The sequence below is a fragment of the Lolium perenne genome, chromosome 7 (genome assembly GCF_019359855.2).
Source record: "Lolium perenne isolate Kyuss_39 chromosome 7, Kyuss_2.0, whole genome shotgun sequence".
Lineage (NCBI taxonomy): Eukaryota > Viridiplantae > Streptophyta > Magnoliopsida > Poales > Poaceae > Lolium > Lolium perenne.
Window position 1 is genome coordinate 97,942,722 of NC_067250.2, and position 24,191 is coordinate 97,966,912.

The 24,191-nt window shown below is 48.9% G+C and overlaps 1 protein-coding gene across 1 annotated transcript; it reads left to right on the top strand.

The window, feature by feature from the left end:
• Positions 1-9,148: 9,148 nt before the first annotated feature.
• LOC127316541 (F-box protein At2g26160-like) lies at positions 9,149-14,436 on the top strand. The gene is made up of 3 exons (XM_051346959.2): positions 9,149-9,307; positions 9,469-10,805; positions 13,940-14,436. The coding sequence occupies exons 2-3, from the start codon at positions 9,617-9,619 to the stop codon at positions 13,984-13,986; spliced, it is 1,236 nt and encodes a 411-aa protein (XP_051202919.1). The 5' UTR covers positions 9,149-9,307; positions 9,469-9,616; the 3' UTR covers positions 13,987-14,436.
• Positions 14,437-24,191: the final 9,755 nt, after the last annotated feature.

A 24,191-nucleotide genomic window follows, 5' to 3' on the forward strand; every position in this document is an offset into this window, starting at 1 on the left:
CCGACGCCATTGGCGAAGGTCGAGCTCGCCGCGCGAGTGGAGATCGGCGGCGGAACAAGGGGCGGAGGAGCAGTCCCAGCGAGAAGAGCCGCGAGGAACGGCGACACCGATGCGGTGGTCGAGGCAGATTGCATCGCGGGAGTAGACGACGTGGTCGACGCGATGGGAACCGAGGCGGTCGACGCCGGCAGAGCAGCGACAGCCGATGCGGGAGAGGAGGCGCCCGACGATGCCGCAGAGGTGATCGTCGTGCTCGAGGCGGAAGGAACCGAGGCGATGGCGGGCGTCGAGGCGGCGGCCGACGCGGTGGAGAGGGCAGCGGAAGTCATGATTGGATCGGATTAGGTCTTGATACCATGTAAAACAGGGTTTGGGAACGCTCGACACCCAATAGGGTTGGCGTAGGGTTTATATTTATAGTGTACAACATGTACAATGTTACAGGTATAATACACAGAAGCTCTACGTATATGTACAGTCTAACAGTACAGCATTACCTACACATTTTTTCTATCTATTAAAATAAAAATACAATATTTTAAAATTCTGGGGGCGCTTTTGGGGGACGCGGTTGGGGAGCGACATCCCAAGCGCGGCACGAAGAAAACACGTCCCCAAACAATAAATTCGGTGCCGTTTGGGGACCGCTTTGGAGACGTGGCTGAAGATGCTATTAAATGATAGATATATCCACAGGAAAGGAATCATGCATCAAAAGTTGGGGTTGGGATGGATAGGAACACGTAACTTATCGCCTGACCACCGGCAGCAACCTGTCGCAACCTTGCTTGCTGCCTGCTCTGTGGAGAATCAGGGCATAAGGCGAGGTGGTGCAAAGGAGAGAAGGGCGAGCAGGTGAGCTCGTCGGTGGAGGCGCTGCCGACCGCCGTCGTTCCTGCTGCTCCGTCAGGTGCGTGGAAGGGAAGGACCGGTCCCATGGAGGCCCCTGCCCGCTGTGCTGAGGAGAGGCCGGCGCTGGTGCGGGCTGCTGCGCCCCGTTCGGCGGCCATTGCTGAGGAGGAGAGGAGGCTCACGAGGCTGGGAGTGGTGGCGGTCGTCGTCGGTTGGTGTCCCGATCTGGAGCTGCCTGATGTGGCTAGGGCTTTTGCTCGTCACTTCAGGTTGCTGGAGGAGGCTGTGCAGGTCACGATGCTGGCGCCTGCCGAGTTCCTCGTCATCTTCTCCAGCGTGGCTGCGCGGAACGCGGCGGTGCAGTGGCATGGCGCGGTTCCGTTCGGCCGCGTCTCCTTCATGGTCTCGCCGTGGTCGCGCTTCCGCAAGGCTACGGCAGGACGGCTCTGCTACAAGGCGCGGGTCTGCATCGAGGGCGTCCCGTCGAGCGCGCACAACTGGGAAGCGGTGAAGGGGCTCTTCGACTCCTCCATCATCTTCGACAGCATCGACAACAGCCTCAACTCGAAGGAGGACTCGGCGTGCTTCAAGGTCTGGGTTTGGATGGCCAACGTCGGCTCCCTCGCACGGCGTGGCCTGCTCGACCTCGAGGAGCCGCTCGAGGTGGACTCCCCTCTCCTGCACTTCCCCGAGCTGGGCATCCTTGCCGACAGGCCGGTTCGTTCGGGGCCGGTGAAGACGCTCTCCTACAACATCATCCTCCACCTCGACCGCGTCCTCGACTACTCCGGCTCGCCGCCTTCCAGCCCGGAAAGCCACATGTCGATCCGCAGCGATGTCAGCGGCTTGCCGTCTGAGACGTCGTCCACGCCGGAGTTCCCTGTCACTTGGGGCTACAGGTGGTACCTTGGGTACGAGGCCGGCACGTTTCCACCTTCCCGTGCTTCTGCTCGCTCCAGGCTCAGTTACCCTGATGGGCGAGGAGGAGGAGCTGGCGGAGCGGGAGGAGGGGGCGGTGCGGGTGCACGCGGTGGCGGCGAAGCCCAGCAGGGAAGGAGCTCACGCTGGGACCAACAGGCGAACCAGCAAAGGTACGGGCAGCAACTCGGTGGGGCCGGGGGCTCAGCTGGGGGCCACCGTCAGTGGGTGGCGACTGCCATGGAGACCGGCGTTGCAGTGGAGCGGGACCAAGAGCAACAGTCGGTGCAGATCCTGGAGCCTATGGGAACTACGCTGCTGCCGTTGGATGGCCCAGCGGCGGATCTGTTCCAGCTGATGGATGCAGACATGCAACCGGGTCAACTCACTCCCGTGATGGGGAGCCTGAACGGGATGGAAGCAGATGTACCAGACGGAGTGGTGGAAACCATGCAGGGCCATGCAGGGAAAGGATCGCGGTTCGAGGAGGAGCCAGCGGAGAAGACGGCTTTCGTGGAGGCCACGGTCATGCATGAGACCGGTTCAGCCAACCCTGGCTCTGCTGACCAGTCAAAGGTGGATGGGGCTGAGGACGCGCTTTTCGGGCCGCACTCGCCAAGGGAGCTGGTGGGCCAAGATGGAGCCTTGGGCAATCCGGCCCAACCCCCTGCTGGGCCGTTTCCGACGGGCCACGACACTGAAAGGGCTGCGGAGAACCAGGAGATCGACCCGCTGCAGGAGTTCATCGTCAACCACTCTGCCCCAGTTGCCCCTGCGCTGCTCCCCTCTCCTCTTGAGGCGACGGCGGCTGCTAAGTCTGGTCGATCCAGGCTTGGGGGCGAAACGCCGAAGAAGAGCACCAGGCTCGCGGCCAAGCCAACGGCCGGCCTTTCCACCATGGAGAAGATCAGCATTGTCCTCCTCAAGAAGAGTGGCGCCCCAATCAGTGGAGCCCAGCCTCAAGGCTCTGCAGTGCAGAGGCTTGCCGACCTGTACACCAGGCCCCTGCCAAGCAACTTCATCAAGGCGGCGACAGCTCTGGTGGAGGCGGGATCCGCCAGCAAGGCTTTCGCGGCAATGGAAGGGGGGCAAGTGGCCTCCGCCTGATGATCGGGCTAGTCTAGGTGTGTGTTGTATCCAAGTTTCCATGTTAGTGCCTCGTTTTTTCTTCTCCAGTTCGTGTCTTTCTTCGGTGTTGTTGTCGTCGCTGTTTGTCTTGTGTCGGGGAGGGCTGGTCATGTCAGCTGCTCTGGTGTTAGCATGGTGTGTATGGATCTAGCTGTTATGGATTGGAACATTAGAGGGGCCAATAGTCCGGCCAAGAGGAGGGCAATTCAATTGTTCTTCGCTGATAAGGACTGTAATGTCGTGTGCCTACAAGAAACCAAGATCGCTGTCATGACTAAGGAGCTAGTCATTGAGATGCTTGGACCCAGATTCGGGGACAATTTCATTTGTCTCCCTGCAGATGGTTCCAAAGGAGGAGTTCTTATTGCTTGCACCGATGACTTTCAGATTATTGGGGAGCCTCTGACCGCAGCAGCGCGACATTCAGTTACTGGCAATATTGTGCAGCGGTCCGATAATGCTTGCTGGACGATTACGGGGGTTTATGGACCACAAGACGACGAATCCAAGATTGAGTTCATGCAAGAGATCCGGATGATCCAACCTTTGGTGCAGGACAGGTGGATGGTGTTGGGCGATTTCAACCTAATCAGCGCAGCAGCTGACAAGAATAATACCAATGTCAACTTGAGGCTGATGGGGCAGTTCAGAGCTATGATTCAGGATCTGGAGCTCATAGAGTATCCCCTGATTGGGAGAAGGTTCACTTGGTCCAACGAGCGGCAGAATGCAACTATGACAAGGATTGACAGGGTGTTTGTCTCCAAGGAATGGGATCTCCTTTTTCCCCACTTCCAGCTTGCACCGGCCTCTTCCAATGTATCTGATCATTGTCCCCTCATTCTTAGCAAGATGCAGCGACGGCCTTTCAAGGGTTTCAGATTTGATGCTAGCTGGTTGCTCTTTGATGACTTCTCCTCTGTCGTTCAGCATGCTTGGGTTAAGCCTGTCCATTCAAAGGATGCCATCAGGGCCTTGCACATCAAGCTCGCAAGGGTTGCCAAGGCCCTCAAGAAATGGAGCAGAGAAAAGGAGAGGTGGGCAAAAGTGTCCTCAAGACTAGCCAGTGACATTATTTTTCAGCTTGATTTGGCGCAAGAAAGCCGGGATCTGTCCGGGGAGGAGAGGGAGTTCAGAGCCTTGCTGAAGAAGAGGTTGTTGGGCATTGCGGCTATTGACAGAATCCGATGGCGTCAAAAATCTAGGATAACATGGATCAAAGAAGGAGACGCCAACACTAAGTTCTTTCACATGAGAGCAAACGGAAGGAGGAGGAAAAACCACATTCCTTTTCTCAGAACCAATGACGGTGACGTCAGTGACCATGAGAGGAAGGCGCAGATTCTGCTTCATCATTACAAGGAGCTCATGGGAAAGGACACGGCTGCGGATACAGACTTCATCTGGGAGAATTTGTCTTTGCCTCACTTGGATCTGGACCACCTAGACAGCCGCATTTCGATGCAAGAACTCCATGAGGTCGTGCATGACATGCATGCCGAGAAGGCACCAGGGCCGGACGGGTTCATCGGGGTTTTTTTCAAGAGATGTTGGACCATTGTAAATAAGGATTTGCTTGCGGCACTGAACCAGATGTACAATCTTCAGGGGGATCAGTGGCACTTGTTGAACACTGCCCACATTGTTCTGTTACCAAAGAAGAACGATGCTGCCGATGCAAAGGATTACAGACCGGTCAGCCTGATGCATAGTGTTGCCAAGATCCTTTGCAAGTTACTCGCCAACAGACTTGCGCCTGAGCTGCAGAAGCTTGTGTCGAGCGGACAGAGTGCCTTCATCAAAAAAAGATCGATACAGGATAATTTCCTGTATGTCAAGAATGTCGTAAAGGAGGCGCACTCCAAGAAGTCCCCTATGTTGTTCCTTAAGCTGGATATTGCTAAGGCTTTTGATTCTCTGAACTGGGGATACCTTCTGCAAGTTCTGAAGCACATGGGGTTCGGTCAAAGATGGAGAGACATCATCGCTTTGCTTCTGGCATCTTCCTCTTCCAGAGTTTTGCTTAACGGCTGCCCGGGTAATCCTTTCTTCCACCGCCGAGGGCTGAGGCAGGGCGACCCCCTCTCCCCTATGTTGTTCATCTTGGCGATGGAACCCCTACAGCGGCTGCTTCAAAAGGCGACAGCGGACAGTGTGCTCTCCCCTTTGACGCTCAGGGCTGCTAGGTTGAGGGCCAGCTTCTATGCGGACGACGCAGCTTTGTTCCTTAACCCCTGCAAGGCTGATATCACTGCTGTTCACCATATTTTACAGCTTTTTGGGGATGTATCCGGGCTGAGAACCAGCTTTCAGAAATGTGTGGCCTACCCAATTGCTTGCGATGGTTTGGATGTTGATGAGATCCTCCAGGACTTTGGAGGAACAAAAGGAGAGCTGCCTTGTATTTACCTTGGACTGCCTCTTGGGCTGAGAAAACCTAGGCGTATCGAGGTTCAACCCTTGTTTGATAGGGCTGTCGGGAGGCTCAAAGGTTGGAAAGGGAAATTGATGACCCGGAAGGGGAGATTGACTCTGGTCAATAGTGTGGTGACGGCCACAGCTACTTACTTTCTCACTATATTTCCAGCTGAGAAGTGGATGATAAAAAAGTTTGACAGGCTGCGCAGGAACTTCCTTTGGAATCCAGATGATGAGGCTCGAGGCGGCAAGTGTTTGGTCAATTGGAAACGCATTTGTGCTCCAATGATGAATGGTGGGCTGGGCATAAAAGATCTGGAAGCTTACAGTAGAGCCCTCAGGTTAAGATGGGAGTGGTATAGTTGGGACGCACAAGATCGTCCTTGGAAGGGTACGCCAACGCCCTGTGACCGAACCGACAAGGCTCTGTTCGCTGCCTGCACCACTATCTCCATTGGGAATGGGGAAACGGCAAAGTTCTGGGCGGACAGTTGGCTTTTTGGGCAGGCGCCGGCTGTCTTGGCACCTTTGCTCTTCAAGTTGGCGTCTAGGAAAAACCTGACTGTGAAGGAAGCTTTGGCAAATGATCGCTGGATGAGGGGTTTGCAAAGGATCAATTCTGAAGAGCAAATGGATCAGTTTGTGCAGCTTTGGTCTCTTATCCAGTCCATCTCTCTTTCTGCTGACAGGGACAGGATCTCGTGGAAGTTAACAACCGATGGCTCCTACTCGGCCAGCTCGGCTTATTCCATCCAATTCTGCTCCAGACTACCGATGCCGGAACTCAACAGTGTTTGGTCAATCAAAGTCCAGGGAAAAGTGAAGTTCTTCTTCTGGCTCTTTTTGCAAAATAGATTGTGGACGGCTGACCGTCTGTGCGCCAGAGGCTGGCCACATGATGACAAGTGCAGCCTATGCGATCAGGAGATGGAGTCGGCATACCACCTGGCCTTCCAATGCCCTTTTGCAAGAGAGGTATGGCTCCTTTTCCATGGCGACTCGCCGGCCATGGTGCAACGTGCTGCTGTTGCCACTGAGGTTTGCTCTTGGTGGGATTCTTCACGACACAGTGGCACCAAGGATCAGAGATTGCATGAGCTACCGATTGCTATTTATGTTATTTGGCACATCTGGAAGGAGAGAGGAAGGAGGATCTTCCAGAATAAAGTGGCAACAGCTCCTGGAGTGGCGTCTTTGATCCGGGCTGACTTGATGTTGTTGAGCCTGGCTGTGTAGCTAGGTGGCTCAGTTAGAGTGTCTTTCTTTTCCTTTCATCCTGGCACCTTTGTGCCACATTTTGTAAAGCTTTTCCCCCTACTATAATGCAAAAGCAGAGCGCCTGCTGTTCACGTTCAAAAAAGGAACACGTAACTTACTGGAAGGTGTATATGCTTAGTAGGAGAGTAGCTAGGGGCTGCATTGCAGCATGTCCTGCATTCTAATGAGTTTCAGGACGCCCTTGTCTGCGTATCTTCTGGTCAAATCCTTTGCTTGGTTGCTTTCAAAACTGAAACTGGGGTTGGCTGGTGCGAATAAAACTCTGAATCCCAAAACATGTGGTGAAGGCTTAATGGCTACACCGTGGATGTTTAATAGTGGTTGCATTGTACATTCAGATGCGTTTGTCTCTGTAATATTTTTAAGAGTTACTATTTTGTTCGACTCTTTACATGACCAAAATGTCCAGTTCAAGATCATGTACATACTCTTTACGTAACCAAAACGCCCTAGAAGCGCCGCCGCCAGCCCACTTCCTCCTTCTCCCCTGCCTCGCCGTCACCAGGGGCGTCACCGGGCGAAACTCGGGCAGCGTCGGCGGCGGCGGGGCGTCTCCTCTCCTCCTCGTGGTGATGGCGACGCGTGCGGCATCGGTGCTTGGAGGCGCGATGCTGGGCAAGGGGTTTGGCGGTGCGGCCGCTCGACGGCGTGGAGGCTCTGCATGTTGGGCCTGCTCGGGGCGGCGGCGGCGGCTCCCTTGGGAGCTTCTGCAACGGGGGGCGATGCGAGCTTGGCCCGCTGCGGGCTGATGGAGGCGGGAGGCATGGTGAGAGGGTGGTCGGCCACGACGCCATGGCGGTCTGGCAACGGCGCAACGCCCTGCGAAGTGGAGCCAGACGGGCAGCGTGGCTTGTCGGGCCACCTCACGCTCGGGCCGAGGCAGGGGCCCTGGGCCCGGCCGAGCCCATCAAGTCCCCAGATATGGTACCTCCAGCAGCCATGGGGCTGCAGGTGCCGTTCTGGCCATTACCAGGGTCGTGATGCTGTTGCTGGCCGTCGCGCGACTGTGGGTTCGAGACCCTCGCTCTGTTGTCCCTCGCTTTCTCTCGGATCTTCAGCGGTCTGAGTTTGGATGCCGGGGCGGTGGCCCTGGACGGTGGGTGTCGACGTCGACCGGAAGGAGAGTGGCGCGTGGCGTTCGTTGGTGCTGGCCGGTCTTCTTGGCCGTGTGGACGGTGAGGAGCTGGCGGAAGGCTGGTTGCGGCGTAGCAGTGCTTCGGCGCTTTCTCCGTCTGTTCTTTGGCGTCTCCACTACTCGTTTTCTCTGCGCCAGATACAACACGGTTGGTCCTCAGGGAACTCTTGGCTAGCTCTGTGTCAGCCACATTGGCAACAACGATACTATCGCCGTTCTCCTTCTTGAACGGTTGATGAGGTAACCTTCCCCTATTCCCCTTTTATCTAAGTGAAAACTCAGGCTACAGCCCGGCTACGATGGCGCACTGCGTGGAGGCGCTGCTTTGGGACGAGGGGACAGAGGGCTGACGGTGTGATGACAATGACAGCGGTGCGGTTTATGTGTGGCAATGGCGAGGCCGGAGGCGGCAAATAGCAAGTTCAAGGCTTTTTGGGCGCTCAACCACCTCTATGTTCTGTGGTGGCCGGTGGTATGACACCCTCGAGCCTGGGTGAGGAGGGAAGGGTCCCTCCTCCGGTAGCACCACGGCGAGGTGGTCTCGGAGCCGGATCTTCATCTCTTTGACGCTGGTGCTTCTCCTCTTCGCTTGCCGTGTCTCTTTCCATCCGCGGCAGTTCTCCGTAGCTTTTGCAAGAGCATTCTTTGGTGGCGTTGCCGGGTGGAATTCGTTGTAGTTTCTCTAGGGCTTTGCCTCTTTCTTTTAAACTTGTTTAAGTTTGTGTAATCAACATTTCTGTTTTCTAGCCGGTTAAGGACTTTATTAATTTAAAGCTGGTCTCCTTAAATCTTATGTTTAAAAACTAAGAAGTCAGTTTAGATAGGGGATATTCACTTTGGCTCATAGGAGCATTTGCTCCCATTGTGTGAATCAACATTTTGAAGTGTCAAAAATTTCTAAACTAAAAATTTTCATGTACATCTACACATTTTATGTTCGTACACAAGTTTTCAAAAAAAACTATAAAAATTTGTGGCTCCAGTAAAAAAGACAAATTTTGATGCTATAACACGACTACGTACAGGATATTTTTTTATCTTTTTTGTACACGCCACATAAGATGTTGTTTCTCCATGAAAACTTGTGCACTAACATAGAATGTCACGATGTACAACAAAAAATTTATGTCAGAATTTTTTAATATTTTTAAAATTATTTTTTAATTATTTTATATAATAGGAGCATTTGCTCCTATGAGCCAAAACGCCACCTCCGTTCAGATAGAAGGTACATCGTATTCTTATACACACTTTGCTACGCAGTCCGACAAACTTGCAGGTTTCGTCATGCGTTCAATGGAATGGCAGTAACACCCTGAGGCTTAAGGACCAAAATGTTAGTTAGCTAACTTCATACTACTCCAGTCGCCAAAGGTTGCTGGCCAAAATACCGCTCCCATGTGCCTTCCCAGCTGAAGCGTTCAAACAGAAATAAGCACCGCGTGCCCGGGACTCTCACGCCTTTCTCCGCCACCGCGACCCTCTAGGTTGGCCCGGCTGGATATCTCAGGCGTGGGCAAGGCATACGCAGGGCGGCCGCCATCACAAGGGCGGTAGCCATAGCCCATGGAGCCGGAGGTATGTGGCTCTGCCTCTGAAATCTTGATTTTCTTTGTAGCGCCTAATCAAAACCGGATTCAAATCCGCAATTACAGGGGTAACAGGGTGGAGGCGGATTCCTGTGAGGTATTGCCGGAATCGATCACACAACCTGGATTGGATTTCCTATTTCTTCCCAGATCCGACTCGAATCGGAATTCTTTGTCGAATCGAATTGGCGTGGAAAGGATATCTACAAGTACAACGCGCGCGGCCGGACCGGAGTTGCCGCCCTTCTCTCTCTGGTCTTGGATCCATTGATCGCTGCCCTTGCGTTAGTTCACCACGATGGAAGCTGCATGTCTAGCGTCTCCAGATTGGTCCGACCTGCCGGCGGATGTACTGCGCAGCATACTCGAGTTGCTCGAGTGCCCGGACAACCTCCGGGTTGCCGCTGTCTGCACGGCGTGGCACAGGGCGTCCTCCGAGGCAGTCTGCCGCATCAACCAGTTCCCCTGTTTACTCTATTGCACTGAGACCGCCGGCCCAAGCGCTGTCGGCATGTACAGCCTCTTGGAGCAGAGAGCATACACCATTACCCTGCCAGACCCACCAATCACCGGGCGGTTTGTGATTGGGTCATCCCATGGCTGGCTTATCACTGCAGATGAAAAGTCTGATCTGGTGCTGCTCAACCCCATCAGCGGCGAGCAGATGAGACTCCCGCCGGTAACTACCATGGAGCACATCAAGCCCGTTATGAGCGGCGATGGGGTCCTTGAACAGTACGAGATGTTTTATTACCATGGAATGTTTGAAACTCCCGAACAGCCAACCTCTACTCACCAATTGGATGAATACCGTGAAACTGTATATTTCAAAGCTGTCTTGTCGTCTGATCCGTCTTCTGCTGGCGATTGCACCGTTATGCTAATCCATCAGCCGTACTGGCAGCTCTCGTTTGCAAAAGTCGGAGGAGATACTTGGAACTGGATCCCAATAGACACTGATTATACTGACTGCATTCATCATGACGGATGGTTTTATGCTGTTAATATTGAGGGAACAGTCGACAGCTTCTACTTAAATGGTTCATCTATCATTCATAAACGGATTACCTATAAGATGCTAGTGCCACCTAAGATGGTAGTCTACATCGTTCAAGCCCCATGGGGTGATAAGCTCCTAGTTAGTAGAATTATAAATCATGACACGGAGTGTACGTTCGAAATTGTGGTCTATAAGGTTGATCCCGACGGTAAGAAACTTATCAAGATGACAGGAATAGGTGACCATGTGCTGTTTGTTGGTCATAATGCTTCCCTCTGCCTTCCACTGAGTGATCACCCCCAGTTGATGTCCAATTGTGTTTATTTTACTGATAACGTTCTTGACTCGTTATTTCAAGAGAAAACCAAGAAGCGTGATATGGGGATTTATCATTTCGAAAGAAATACTGTGACGAATATCGTGTCTCCCGAGCTTTGGATGACCTGGTTTCCTCCGGTGTGGTTGACGCCCAATACTTCAAAAAAAGGTATGTTTTCAAGTATCTTCTTTTTTGTTTTGACATTATGCTTTCAAGTATGCCTTATAATACGATAAAATCCTTGTTGGTTGACACGTACCGTATTTTTTTTTCAAAAAGGAGACTGAGCCCCGGCCTCTACATCGGTTGATGCCATATATTATTAATTATTTCACAATTTTAAGCAAAAGCTAGGCATCAGTGCCAAAAAATTGGTTAAAAAAAAAAAGACCCGAGGCCGTCTGACAAGTGACCTACCACAAACCCTATATGACAAGTGACCGAACAAAGAAAAGTACACAACGCCTAGACAAAACCTTCAAGAATTGCACATACGACGATGATAACAAGTCAAACCATAGGTTTCTGGATTTTCATCCGCAAAGCCGAGCTTTGAGTCATCACCTTCACCAAGGTCAAGATACACGCTAGTCGGCATTGCATAAGCAGAGTTCTTGTTTTTCCACTGGAGTGTCCGCATAATTTTCATTGCCGTCACTGTCAGCAGCCTTTCACTAGCTGAATTCTGAGAAGATTCCAGAAGCACGTTTTGGCCATTGCCTCACTGCTTCCTCTCGCCGTCTCCCCACCTTCAGTCCCATTGATGGGAAATGGTGGACAGTGGGCGCCGGAAGGGATGATTCCATCGCACCACTTACTCGATCAGTGCCATGTGCTAGTACTTTCATATGAACTTGCTCTTCTCTTGCACTAGAGGCTGGGGCGCCTCCTTGCCATACAGTGTGGGACAGGGTCGCATGTGCTCTACGAGTACATCGCACAATGGAGAGCCAGCCGCCCTTCCTCTTCTTCACTTTCTACCGATGCAGCGGAGATCCTCCCCACTCCCACGAACAACTGAAAGCCACAACCGATCCCATTTGAATCGCGGCCCAATTTCGTTTTATGTCTGTTGTTAGTTTTTTGGCTGCACCATCTCGCACTGGTCTTTGGCATCTCCACTTTGACCGCTCGTTCACCTCTCCTCTCTCTGCACGATTTGGTTCCACACTGGCTTTCTTGTAACAGATCTTCAGTAGTTACCCAGAGACATCTATGTGGATGTGTTTTCTAGAGCAATCACTTCAATGGACCACAGAAGGTATGTTGGTACTTGAGAAGCAAAATAAAACAAAATAAGTGTATGGTGTTTACAAACAGCAGCTTACAAAGCTGCGGTAGCAGACACAGCTGTGTAAGCGTGGGTAGCCTGAATCAGAATTATGGTAGCATTCGCTGAACAAGAACTTTACAGGAAAGGGACCTTGACATCTCTCGGTCATGGCTGCCAACAATGAGATCTGGCGTTGTCCTTTTCTCATCCATGCACCCTTACAGCAAGTACAAGTCTTATAGGGGATCAGGGTAGGCTTGTAATGGCATGTACTGATATTTGTTGCGAGCCTGGTCTGCCAAAACAGAACATGCATCTGTTGTCAGAAGAAACTTCAAAAAACACCATTGATTCAAAATTGAAGAGACTGGAGGGGAAGAATTCATCGGCTTATTTTTATAGAAGAATTCGCGAAGAGGACTCGAGTTGCGAGCGTGGAGGCTCGAACCCAGCCAGGCTAGCACACATCAGCCCCTGCCAATCATCCCGGCTATGCCGCGGTTCTCAAACACCATTTATTCAGAGTTCTTGGTTATTAGCTAAGCAATAATGGCCTGTTTCAGACCCAGGCATCCAACGATTTTCGACAACTTATAGGGCACTGGACCATAGTGAACACAGGGCACTGATCTCAGAAACTAAAAATAAGTGGTGAATAAAAAAATGATACTTGTACTAAAGTAGAAAAGAGAAGAGCGGACGTTTTCACACCTAAAATCACACAAAGCTGCTCCTAGATGGATAAAATTCTCTATGTATGTCAGTGTGATGGTCCTCTTTACCTATAACCGTCGGTTTGGTTAACCTGTGTTGATAGATGACTTTTTTTTAGACCAAAGGCACCACGTGCCTGACTTTAAATTAATAAAGCCACAGGGCTGACAGTTTTACAAAGTTATGCTGAACGCAGCTTACAACACGGCCACTCTGGCCAGCTTAATGGTTCAGTTCACATATAAGATTGCAAAAGAAACACCAGGGACTAGGCATTCTGCTTCGCTGTTGAATGTTGCGCTGGTGTACAGGTGTGTGTCCGTGAAGAGGTGTTTAAGCAAGGCCTCCAACTCGTCCAGCATTGGTGCGTCCTTGAGCTTTTGTAATGGTCGCCACATCTGCATAAAGCATCATTAGAAAAATACAATTGGCAGGTTATTGGGGAAATTTGGCTTCGATTGTAAATTTATTTTGGGTCTTCCAAAGAACCCAGCAAAGGGCAGTGAAGAGAACCCAGAGCACCCGTTTCTCTTTCGTGTTATAGCCATGAAAAATGACAAACCAATCACTTCTGCTAGATGGATTCCATGTCATTCTGAGCGTGGACCTCATCCCACTCCACATAAATTGCATCAAGACACATTGAAAGAAAATATAATCCACATTTTCTGGCAGCCCACAAATGGCCAAGGTTCAAGAAAGCGTTAAGCGTAATTGGTGCGGTGCGCATAAGCGGTGCTTTTCCCATCTTATTTCCGCCTTTTCCCGCTTAAGCGGTTATGCAATCGATGCGGAAGGCCTCCGCATTGCGCTTGAGCGCGCATAAGCGACGCTTTTTTCCGCTTTCCCGAACCTTGCACAGGGCGCAATGTCCATCTGAAGGGCCACGACGTTTAAGGATATGGTCATTTGAAGGCAGCCTGCCCCTCACCAATTGCAAGACGGAAATTTTAATTTTCAAGGGCAGCGTTGCCTTAACCTATAGACGACTTCTGTTATTATGCCCATCAGATCTCATTTCTCAATCATTATACAAATGTTTTACTTTACGTGATGCATGATATTGTGTCATGTATGGATGTACCTTCCGGAACTAGGCAACAACCATAGCCTGGCAGTCTGTCATGGACGTTCACCTAATTAGTGTCATGTTTCATTATTATTGTTATTTATCTGCGGGGACGTTTCATTATTTTGTAATTGTTTTATAAACCTAATAGCATTGCGGTTTTATGTATGATATACTTATTTGTGGTAAATTACCAGTCATAGTTTAGCTCCAAACATGCAAGCCTAACAAAGTTATGTTCTACAGGCATCACAGGACCCGGTGCTTGGAATAATGGAGACACGGAGGACTAATCTCACGGTGGCCAGGAATAACCATCCAAACGCATTGTGGGTTCAACCTTTGGTTAGAATGGGAGTAATGAACTAGTTAACAAATGCTATGAGAAGGCACTGTCACCAAGTCAAGTACTGTCTCCTTTCGAAGTTGTTCTGTGTTTAGTCAAAGTCAAACTTTATAAAGTTTGACCAACTATATAGGAAATCCTGCTGATGGCGTTTTTTTCTATATATTTTGGCAAACTTTACAAAGTTTGACTTGACTAGCCCAGAAAGAACCTAGGGAGTATGTGCGTGTTATGAGGTCCGGATGTCTTATGTTTGTTGCATTCATAATTAGCAAATCCTGCGGAACAATTGTTTGCCTCCTGTTGACCTCAATGTATCTATGCACTGTAATAGGATGATCTGCGTACTTCCCTACATAATTGGTTGCTCTCCGTGTCTCAAATAGTTTTTAACAATAGATGCAGTGTACCGGACATGGCGTTTTTGCAACCAGGTGCATATGCTCCTGATTTTTTATAGCATTTTAAACTTATTTTAAAATGTCAAAAAATTGGTAAAAAATGTCGAGCGTATATCTTGTTATTCTATGTCATCCTAAAGTCGTTTCACGAAAAACTAATATCTTTTATGTCACATATGAAAAAGAAAAAATTTGGTACTATCTCAATCAATGGACCCCACAATCTATTTATTTTGAACTACAGTTTTTGTTATTACGAAATTTGCATTTCACTAAGAGGAGTAAAATCGCACACACATATCTCTACTAATAAGTTACAGATCGGTGGTGTTGGTTGGTTAAAAAAACCGTTTTCGTACGTCAAATAAACCGTTAGATTGCTTATTAAGTTTGGTACGTAAAAAAAAGGTCTTCCGTGCAAATAAACAGGTAGAACTCCTGTTTCTATGTCTATCGATTTCTATAGGAAAACGCTCCCTTTCCTCGGGGGATCGCGTTCTTCCATCGTCCGCCTCCGCGCGGCCACGCGTGTCCCGCCGGTCCCACCTTATCATCCTCCACGACGTCTCTTCTTTCCCCAATTCTCTGGTATTTCTCACGCGTCTCCTTCTCCGCCTATCCACCTCCACCTCCCGCTCCCGGAGTTCCTCTGCCTACACCTCCCGACACTCCCCCGCTTCGCCGCTCGATACAGCTTGTCCACGACTAGAGCTCGCCCGTCTTGCCTCCTGAGCTCTCCCACATCGACCTGGCCTCCCTACCGCTGCGAGGCGCGAGACGGTGTGGTCGGCGCGGATGCCGACGACTGGAGGCCAGTGTTAAGCTTCATGCACTAGCCACTTGAACCAAAAGTCCGAACTGATGGAAAGGGCTAGGTAATCCACATATACACTTCACAATACCCCCACTCGCGTGTGACGAGAGAAGAGAAAGTCAACACGTGAAAGAAGAAGAGCACACCGAAACAGCGGTGGCTAAAGAGGGGGGCAACAACAATTTTTAGGCTTAATTGCGAAAACCATGTAAAATCCAGGATTTGAACTCGAGACCTGGGGCTGTGATACCATGTTAAGCTTCATGCACTAGCCACTTGAACCAAAAGTCCGAACTTTCCATCAGTTCGGACTTTTGGTTCAAGTGGCTAGTGCATGAAGCTTAACATGGTATCAGAGCCCCAGGTCTCGAGTTCAAATCCTGGCTTTCACAATTTATTCTAAAATCCTCGCAGCCGCAGCCGCCCGCCCCGGCACCTTGCCGTTCCGCGCCCGGCCGCCGCCGCTGCCTCTTTGCCTCTCTACACGTGTTGACTTGTCTTCTCGTCTTCCCGTCACACGTGAGAGGGGGTGTTGAAGTGTATAAAGTAGATTGCCTAGCCCTTTCCATCAGTTCGGACTTTTGGTTCAAGTGGCTAGTGCATGAAGCTTAACATGGTATCAGAGCCCCAGGTCTCGAGTTCAAATCCTGGCTTTCACATGGTTTTCGCAATTAAGCCTAAAAATTGCTGTTGCCCCCTCTTTAGCCACCGCTGCTGCTCTGTTTCGGTGTGCTCTTCTTCTTTCACGTGTTGACTTTCTCTTCTCCCGTCACACGCGAGTGGGGGTGTTGTGAAGTGTATATGTGGATTGCCTAGCCCTTTCCATCAGTTCGGACTTTTGGTTCAAGTGGCTAGTGCATGAAGCTTAACATGGTATCAGAGCCCCAGGTCTCGAGTTCAAATCCTAGCTTTCACAATTTATTCTAAAAATTATCTCTTCTCCCCCCTCTTCTCGCAGCCGCCGCCCGCCCCGGCACCCTGCCGTCCCGCGCCCGGCCGCCGCCGCTGCCTCTTTGCCTATCTACACGTGTTGACTTGTCTTCTCCCGTCACACGCGAGTGGGGGTGTTGTGAAGTGTATATGTGGATTGTCTAGCCCTTTCCATCAGTTCGGACTTTTGGTTCAAGTGGCTAGTGCATGAAGCTTAACATGGTATCAGAGCCCCAGGTCTCGAGTTCAAATCCTGGCTTTCACAATTTATTCTAAATTCCCCCGCAGCCTCTTGCCGTGTGGCGTGTGGTCCCGGCGCTGCCTCTTTGCCTCTCTACACGTGTTGACTTGTCTTCTCGTCTTCCCGTCACACGTGAGAGGGGGTGTTGACGTGTACAAGTAGATTGCCTAGCCCTTTCCGTCAGTTCGGACTTTTGGTTCAAGTGGCTAGTGCATGAAGCTTAACATGGTATCAGAGCCCCAGGTCTCGAGTTCAAATCCTGGCTTTCACATGGTTTTCGCAATTAAGCCTAAAAATTGCTGTTGCCCCCTCTTTAGCCACCGCTGATGCTCTGTTTCGGTGTGCTCTTCTTCTTTCACGTGTTGACTTTCTCTTCTCCCGTCACACGCGAGTGGGGGTGTTGTGAAGTGTATATGTGGATTGCCTAGCCCTTTCCATCAGTTCGGACTTTTGGTTCAAGTGGCTAGTGCATGAAGCTTAACAGCCAGGTCGCGGTTGCCGATGTCGCCAGCCGAGAACCGCTGGATCAGGTCCTTGCTTCCACTCCGTCTTTGCGCCGTCGTGCTCCATCTCCTGGCTCACGCTCCCCCACGCACAGCTCACGCAGGCGGTCGCTGCCATGGAACATGCTGCAGAGGTCGACGGTCGGAGGTGGGCTCCTGCCAGCAGCGTACGCGAATGCTCCCAGTGGCGGATGGGGGTGCCCGTATTTGCTATGAAGGGAGGCCGGCGATGCTACGAAGCGCGACCGGCCATGCTACATGGGCGGCCGGACTTTCTATGAAGGACCGCTGGACTTGCTACGAAGGGGGGCGGCGTTGCTGCCAGCGGCTGCCGACGTTGCTACAAAGGCGCATCGAAGCTGCTAACAAGGCACATCGGCACCCGGACGCTGGCGCCACGGGCGGATTTTAGGGAACCGCTATCTGGTGGGCCTCTCTCCGGCGAAGAAGGCGACCACCACGACAAGCTCGCCACCTCCCTCGCGCTCGAGGTCGTCGCGTCCGCGCTCGTTGGCGGCCAATTCTTCAAGTCCGGCACGGGCTTGCTGCAATGGTTCGCCGTCATCGCTACATGCGGCCGCCGCCGTTGCTACAACATGCCGTCGTCGTTGCTACAAGGGCCATTACGGCCGGCGCCGATGTGACATGCGACTATTGCCGTTCCTACAAGGGCCACCGCGGTGGCGCGGATGCTACATGCAGCGCCGCCATTGCTACATACGGCTGCCGCCGTTGCTACAAGGGCCACCGGTGGTGGCGCGGATGCTACATGCAGCCACCGCAGTTTCTATATACGTTTGCCGCCGTTGCTACAAGGTGCGGCCGCGACAGCCATTTCTGCTAGAAACCATGGTGAGAACTACGCCCGTCGGCGGCCTGGCGCTGCTGCGAATGTCGGCGATGTTGCTGCCAATGGAGGTTGTGCTGCTGCGAGGTGTGTCGTCGCTGTAATCCGCCACGATGCTTCCAGGGTCGCCGGAGATGTTACGAGGCAGGGTCGGCGGTGCCACGCGCGAGCATGGCGGTGCTCTTGGCGCGGGCAAACGGGTGTCCTCTATCGCGAGATGGATCTTCATTTTCCTCTTTTTTTATTCATTAGCAGGGTTGACTAGTCTGGGCGGTTCAGATCGTGAGATCGTACGGCTCTTGACCCGGGGGATCGGGGATTTGATCTCCGGGGACGCTCAGCATCGTCCATTTCTATATGCAGCGTAGCCGACTACAACTCTACGTTCGCCTCACATAAATAAACTTACGGATTTGCTAGTCAGGCGCCTGATTTTTATTATGTCTCAGTCGTGTTCGAGACGTGTTTGAGATTCGTGCTGCAGAGTTAACCTGAACAATGAGTTGATGACATTGTCGCTGGATTGTGCGCTGCGCTGTCTGCCGTCTGTCGTTCTGCCGGGCTGATCTGTTTTTCGTTTGCCCCATTAATTCGTTTGTCCCATTAATTTGAGTAGTACAGTTGGGCCTTCACCCGATCGGGCCTTTTTCTCGTCACAGAAATTACCTTCGTATGTTTTTCCTCCTGTACAAAAGGATTAGAAACACCGTGGTATCTCACGTGACTATGTGAGGCTTTCCCTTCTTTGTATGTTGCCAGCTTGGTGTAGGCCTATCTCATGCCATTTGTTGTGTTTGACTAATTTTTGTGGTTTTTTAAATTCTCGATTGATTGATAATTAAGTTAGAGCTTGGACTGACTCCTCCATCACTACTCACTAGATCACAACATCATTCTTGTTAGCGTGATACTTACAAGTTACAAGTGGGTTGCAAATAAAATTTTGTAGTTGCAAGTGGGTTGTAATTGAGTTTGTTTTCAATTATAAGTTGGTTGCAATTGAGAGAAAATGTTCTTTTGTGTTGGTTGTGAGTTGTAACTCAGAGAAAATGTTTCTAGCTAGTCCCTCTGTCCCATCAAAAGTGTCTCAACTTAGTCAAAATTTAGATGTATCTAGACACTACATAGTAGGTCGATACATTCAAATTTTAACAAAATTGAGATATTTTTGGTGGGACGGAGGGAGTATATTGGATTTGTGGTGTGGTTCATGTTGGATGGAATGTTGCAACACAATAAGTGGTATATTTCAGTTGCAAGTGGAGTGCAATTACATTTTCAAGTTACAAATGGGTTGCAACTAAGAAAAATGATAATTTTTACCTTATGATTCGTGCTGGCCGTGAGTTGCAACTAGGTCGTAACTGTGATTTTTTTAGTTGCAAGTGAGTTGCAACTGAGTATTTCCCGTTACGTGTGAATTGCAGCTGAGATATTATTAATATATGTGTTGTGATGGATGCTAGCCGTGAGTTGCAACTAGGTTGCAACTAAGACTTGTTCAATTGCAAGTGCATTGCAACTGACCTTTTCCAGATCCGAGTGAACTGCAACTGAAAAAAACATTGTTCAAAAACTAGGTCGATTCAGCGATTACTAGGCCGATTAATCGCTACTAGGGGTCTGACCGTGTCGATTACCATTAATCGCTGGTGTTAATCCTTTAGCCCGATTAATCATACTGAAAGTCCGATTACTAGGTATGTTCCCGATTAAGTACTACACTTGGTCAAAAAAGTTACAAAATTTTCAATGCATATTGCTAGTACAGGCGCTACCCCTCCCCAATAAAGTAGGTTTTGCGAAGCTCCCGCTTGATTGCAGCCTCCAGCAGCTCGATTTCCACTGTCGCCAACTAGTTACTTGCCCTCCTAGAACAGTTGCTCGCAGTTGCCCAGACCTCAGATACAGGAGCTCGTGCAGGAGCTCGAGGATGCCTTCAATAGGTTAGGTGGTTGAGGTGTAAGAGGGGTCGTACCCTAGGTAGGTGGTGGGAGAAGATCAACTTCAGAGGTGAGAGGAGAAGAAGTGGAAGAAAGGAACGCGACTTCGGCTAGTGGATCCTGATGCGCTCGTGACCTTGAAGATTAGGTCACGAAGGAGAAGAGTACATGCATTCTGAGATTTTAGGCTCTAGACAAGTAGGGACATGCATATAGAGGCTCATATACCGGAAATTCAATTCGGCATATGGGAGCATATGCTCCTGCCACCGGAAAAACATTTTGAAATATTCAAAAAATTCGAACAAAAAATTTCTCGCTTACGTATCAACATGTTACGTGCGCACATCAAGTCTTGCGAAAAACCGACATTTTTTGTGACTTGTGTGAAAAAGATAAACAAAACGTCTCGTACACAACCTTTTCTTACAGAAAATTTTGTCTTTTTTACAAATGACACTCAAAATGTCGGTTTTCTGTGGAACCACTTTGTGAACGTGTAGAATTTCGAGATGTATCCACTAAAATTTATATTCAATTTTTTTAATATTTTGAAAGTGCATTTAAAATGAAGTTTAAAAACCGGGAGCATATGCTCCCGGGTGCCAAAACGCTACTCCATATACTATTATTTTTCTTATATAAACTATTTTTAAGTGCTAATTTGTGTATGTTGCATCGATTAATAGCCGACCGATTAAATCAGTTAATCATTCGAATTCCGATTAATCGCTGCTTCCAAGCCAACCGAGCAGTTAACGATTACCGATTTCCTTAACATTAGAAAAACATATTAAATATTTTTCCATTTGTGATTGGTGCTGGCTATGAGTTGCAACTAGGCTGCAACTAAAAAAAATCAGTTTTAAATGGGTTGGAACCGAGCTTTCCCCGTTGGAGTGAGAAAGAATATTCTGACTGTCATATATCAGCAGCTAATTGTCCTTACTCACTTTCCGGGAAATGATCAGCCAAAATAAACCAACGAGGAGTAGATCGGTAGCCCCAAAACTTGGGCCTTAAACAGTACAAGGACATGTCCAACTAACTTGCACACCGAAGTAAAAAGAAACTCAACGATCACACACATACAGAGAAACTAGTATGTGGCTTGGTGATTACAACACTCGCTAAGTAAGGCTGGTGCCAACGCGGGCGGCAGCGCGGGCGGTACCGCCCGCCCGGAGGCGAGAGCGGGGCTGTAGGGAGGCGAGACGGCAGTGCGGGGCGGTGGATCCACCGCCCGGCGGTAGCGCCCGCTACCGCCCGACTGCCGCCCGCGCTGGCGCCGAGAGGGGGCTGAGAGGGGGATGAGAGGGGGCGAGAGCGAGGCGGTCCGCTGGCGGGTCGGGGCGAGAGCGGTTGGCGCGATCTGATTCGTCCACGTGAAAAAGAAATGCTGATGTCGAGGAGAGAGAAAAGCTGATGTGGAGGAGAGAGAAGTGAGAGCTGTGTAATATCCCAGGTTTAGAGGCAATAAAATGAGAGAACACCAAAGTGCGCATTGCATTCATGCATAGAAAATCCGGGGAATTTTCGCGCTTCAAATAAAACTTACCACAGTAACTGAAGTTTCACTTGACTTGCTGGAATTGAAGTAGATCATCAAGTCAAGCGCTATAAACTTCACTGTGATCTTTGCTAAAACCTTGTTTTGGGTAGAGATGATTTGATCTATGGGCTAGATCAAATAGAAGTAGATTTACAACAAACAACACCTTAAGTAAGGATCAACTACAAGATCTTATAAAGGATCTCAACATGCCATTCCTTACAACAACACATGAATAATTATTCAACCATAAATCAAAGAACACAAATAAATAAGACACTATTCTTTACTTATCTTATCCATGTCTTCTACTAAATAAATGTTCCTACCATGAGTCACATGGTATATCTTTTCAACTACAATACTTGAACCAAGTCAAGAACATGCATATTCATTCTTCATTAACTTTGACAATTCCAACCTTGTTTTCTAACTCATTCCATTAAACCTTAGAGAAAGGAGAGAATCATTCATATGCTTATTCTATCCATTGAATAGAACCTAGATTACTATTTAAACCTTATCCAATTGAGGTACTTGTTGATACTAACCAATGATACAAGAAATATAAGTCAAGTACTAAACCCTATTTGACCTAGCTAAAACTTGATAGTAAGTAAGAACCTATTCTTCTAGTAATTATAGAGAGGCAAGTGTTGTGATCATTACAACTTGGTAATGATCATAAACCCTAGAGGAACCCTACCTATTCAGAGTAGCTCAACCTACAAAGGTATACTCAAGTATATGGACTTATACTTAATCTTGGAGAGAGAACCATAATTCACTAATGAGTTGTTATGAGACCAACACATTGATCATGACAAATTGGGTGATGATCATAAACCCTAAGAATCTAATTGAGTGTGTTGATAGAAGTATTAAAGAAGAGAGATTAGTGAGAAATAAGTGGATCATGTCTGATGCATGATCTTGCTTCATAAATTGGGATGATAATTTAAACCTATCTATGTGATCCAGAGATCTCATTCTTCTCATGAAATAATAAGTAACTCATTAGTAGTTAACCAAACCAATACTCATGCCTTGTATAGAGTAGTAATGATATTGTATTTAAACCTTGCCTATCCAAACACTTGATACAAACTTAGCATTGTCTTGATACAATAATTATACCTAAGTGAGGAGGATAACCCTAGCCACTGGAGTATAATCAAAGCTTGTACCATATTTGAATCCTAGATGTGTATCAAATTGGTGATCACTACTTAAACCCTAGGCCATATTTGAATTCCAATCCAAGCATTACTTTGGATTATAAATAGAACCCTGCCATGCCTCATGCCTATTTCGTACTTCAAATAGTGAAGCTATGCAAAACCCTAAACCATTTCCCATAGGATCCAACCCACATAAAATATTATGTCCCCACTTGTGAATCATGGATCACAAGTAATAAATCAAGCCATATATGCTTATGGACTAAATGCCATTTGGTAAGAAGAGTAAAACCAATATCCAATTCTATTTGGTATCCCAAGTACTTGTTTAGTTAACCAAATAGGAAAATGTATCCTAGTTTGAACCATCACCTTAACAAATGAATTAACCATAATGAGCTTAGGATCTATGTTAAATAATTCAAGTCAGTAAGTTGCTAAGCAAGATTAGTAATTATAAAGTTTGTTCAACCATTTTCTTAAATTCTAGAAATAGCTATCCACATAAAATCATGATTCATCCTATTCTAAACACCATTTAATTGAAACTCTAACCATAATATAAAATACATGGGAACAATCAATATTGTTAAGTAATAACAAGACTTAATGACATGTTTACTAAGCACTGGTTATAAACTTCAAATCATTCCAAATAGGTTTGATCTCCAAATTTATGGAATAGGGATAGACATTTAAACCATATCCATTTTCAATTTAAAATGCACTTCACAATAACACCAAGTTAATCATCTATTTAATAGTGGTTGAACAAAAGAACTATGCAGTGAGTATTATCATGAAGTGATATTGATATTCAAGTATTTTAGAACCTGTGAAACAAAACAGAATTCAATTTGAATTCAAACCAGTAAATAAAAACAGAAAAAGAAAACAGAAATTTGAAAAAGGAAAATGGAGGGAAACTTACCTGGCAGGCCACCGCAGCCCAACAACCATCTCCACACCAAGCCCACCAGCAGCCCAGCCCACGAACAAAATCAACCCACCACCATACCGATTCGACTGCTTTAAAAATCGTGCGAGAGGAAAACGACGTCTTCGTCCTTCTTCTTCCTGGCGGTCGACAACACGATGGCGCGGCTCGGCCACGTCCTCGCTGCGGATAGAGACGGCGCCGGACGCCATCCATCATGCCAGAGGCCAATACAAGGAACTCCACGTCTAGAGTTATCCTAATTGCGCCAAGATCCGTGCCCAAATACATCTCCGTCGTGGCCGCAGTATCCTGGCCGCCGGCGACGAATTGCCGTCGATGCCGAGCTCTTCTGGAGCTATAAAATCACGTGGAGACGCGCCAGAACCCTAACTAGCCTGTGACCTCTTCCTCAATCTCTCTCAGACTCTCAATCTCTCCCTATCTTCTCAACACCCCTGCGTGCTGGCGGAGAATTTCTCCGGCTAGGCGTCGATTGGGAGCCTCCCAGTGACCATGGGGTGGCTCTGCAGATGCGCCTGGGTTCGAAGATCATCGGAGGAGAAGGAATCGTGCCGGGGCATCTTCAATCGACGCAATTTCTGAGTTCCCTTTCACCGGTGATCATCGGAAACCGCCACCGCATCGCCATCTCCGTCGCTAATCGTACTCGTCGAGTCTCTGGAACACCTCAGGGTAAGATTACGCTTCTCGCGAGCATCTTATCGCATCCAATCACTATCTGTAGCTCGAGATAGCCACCTCGCCGGAGTAGCACCGCCGTGGAACTCGTCGCCGTCACT

Bases quoted from the DNA above. Each gene is read 5' to 3' on its own strand.
- LOC127316541 (XM_051346959.2), top strand. From the start codon at position 9,617: ATGGAAGCTGCATGTCTAGCGTCTCCAGATTGGTCCGACCTGCCGGCG. The intron at 10,806-13,939 runs GTATGTTTTCAA...TATGTTCTACAG, and splicing joins GCCCAATACTTCAAAAAAAG to GCATCACAGGACCCGGTGCT.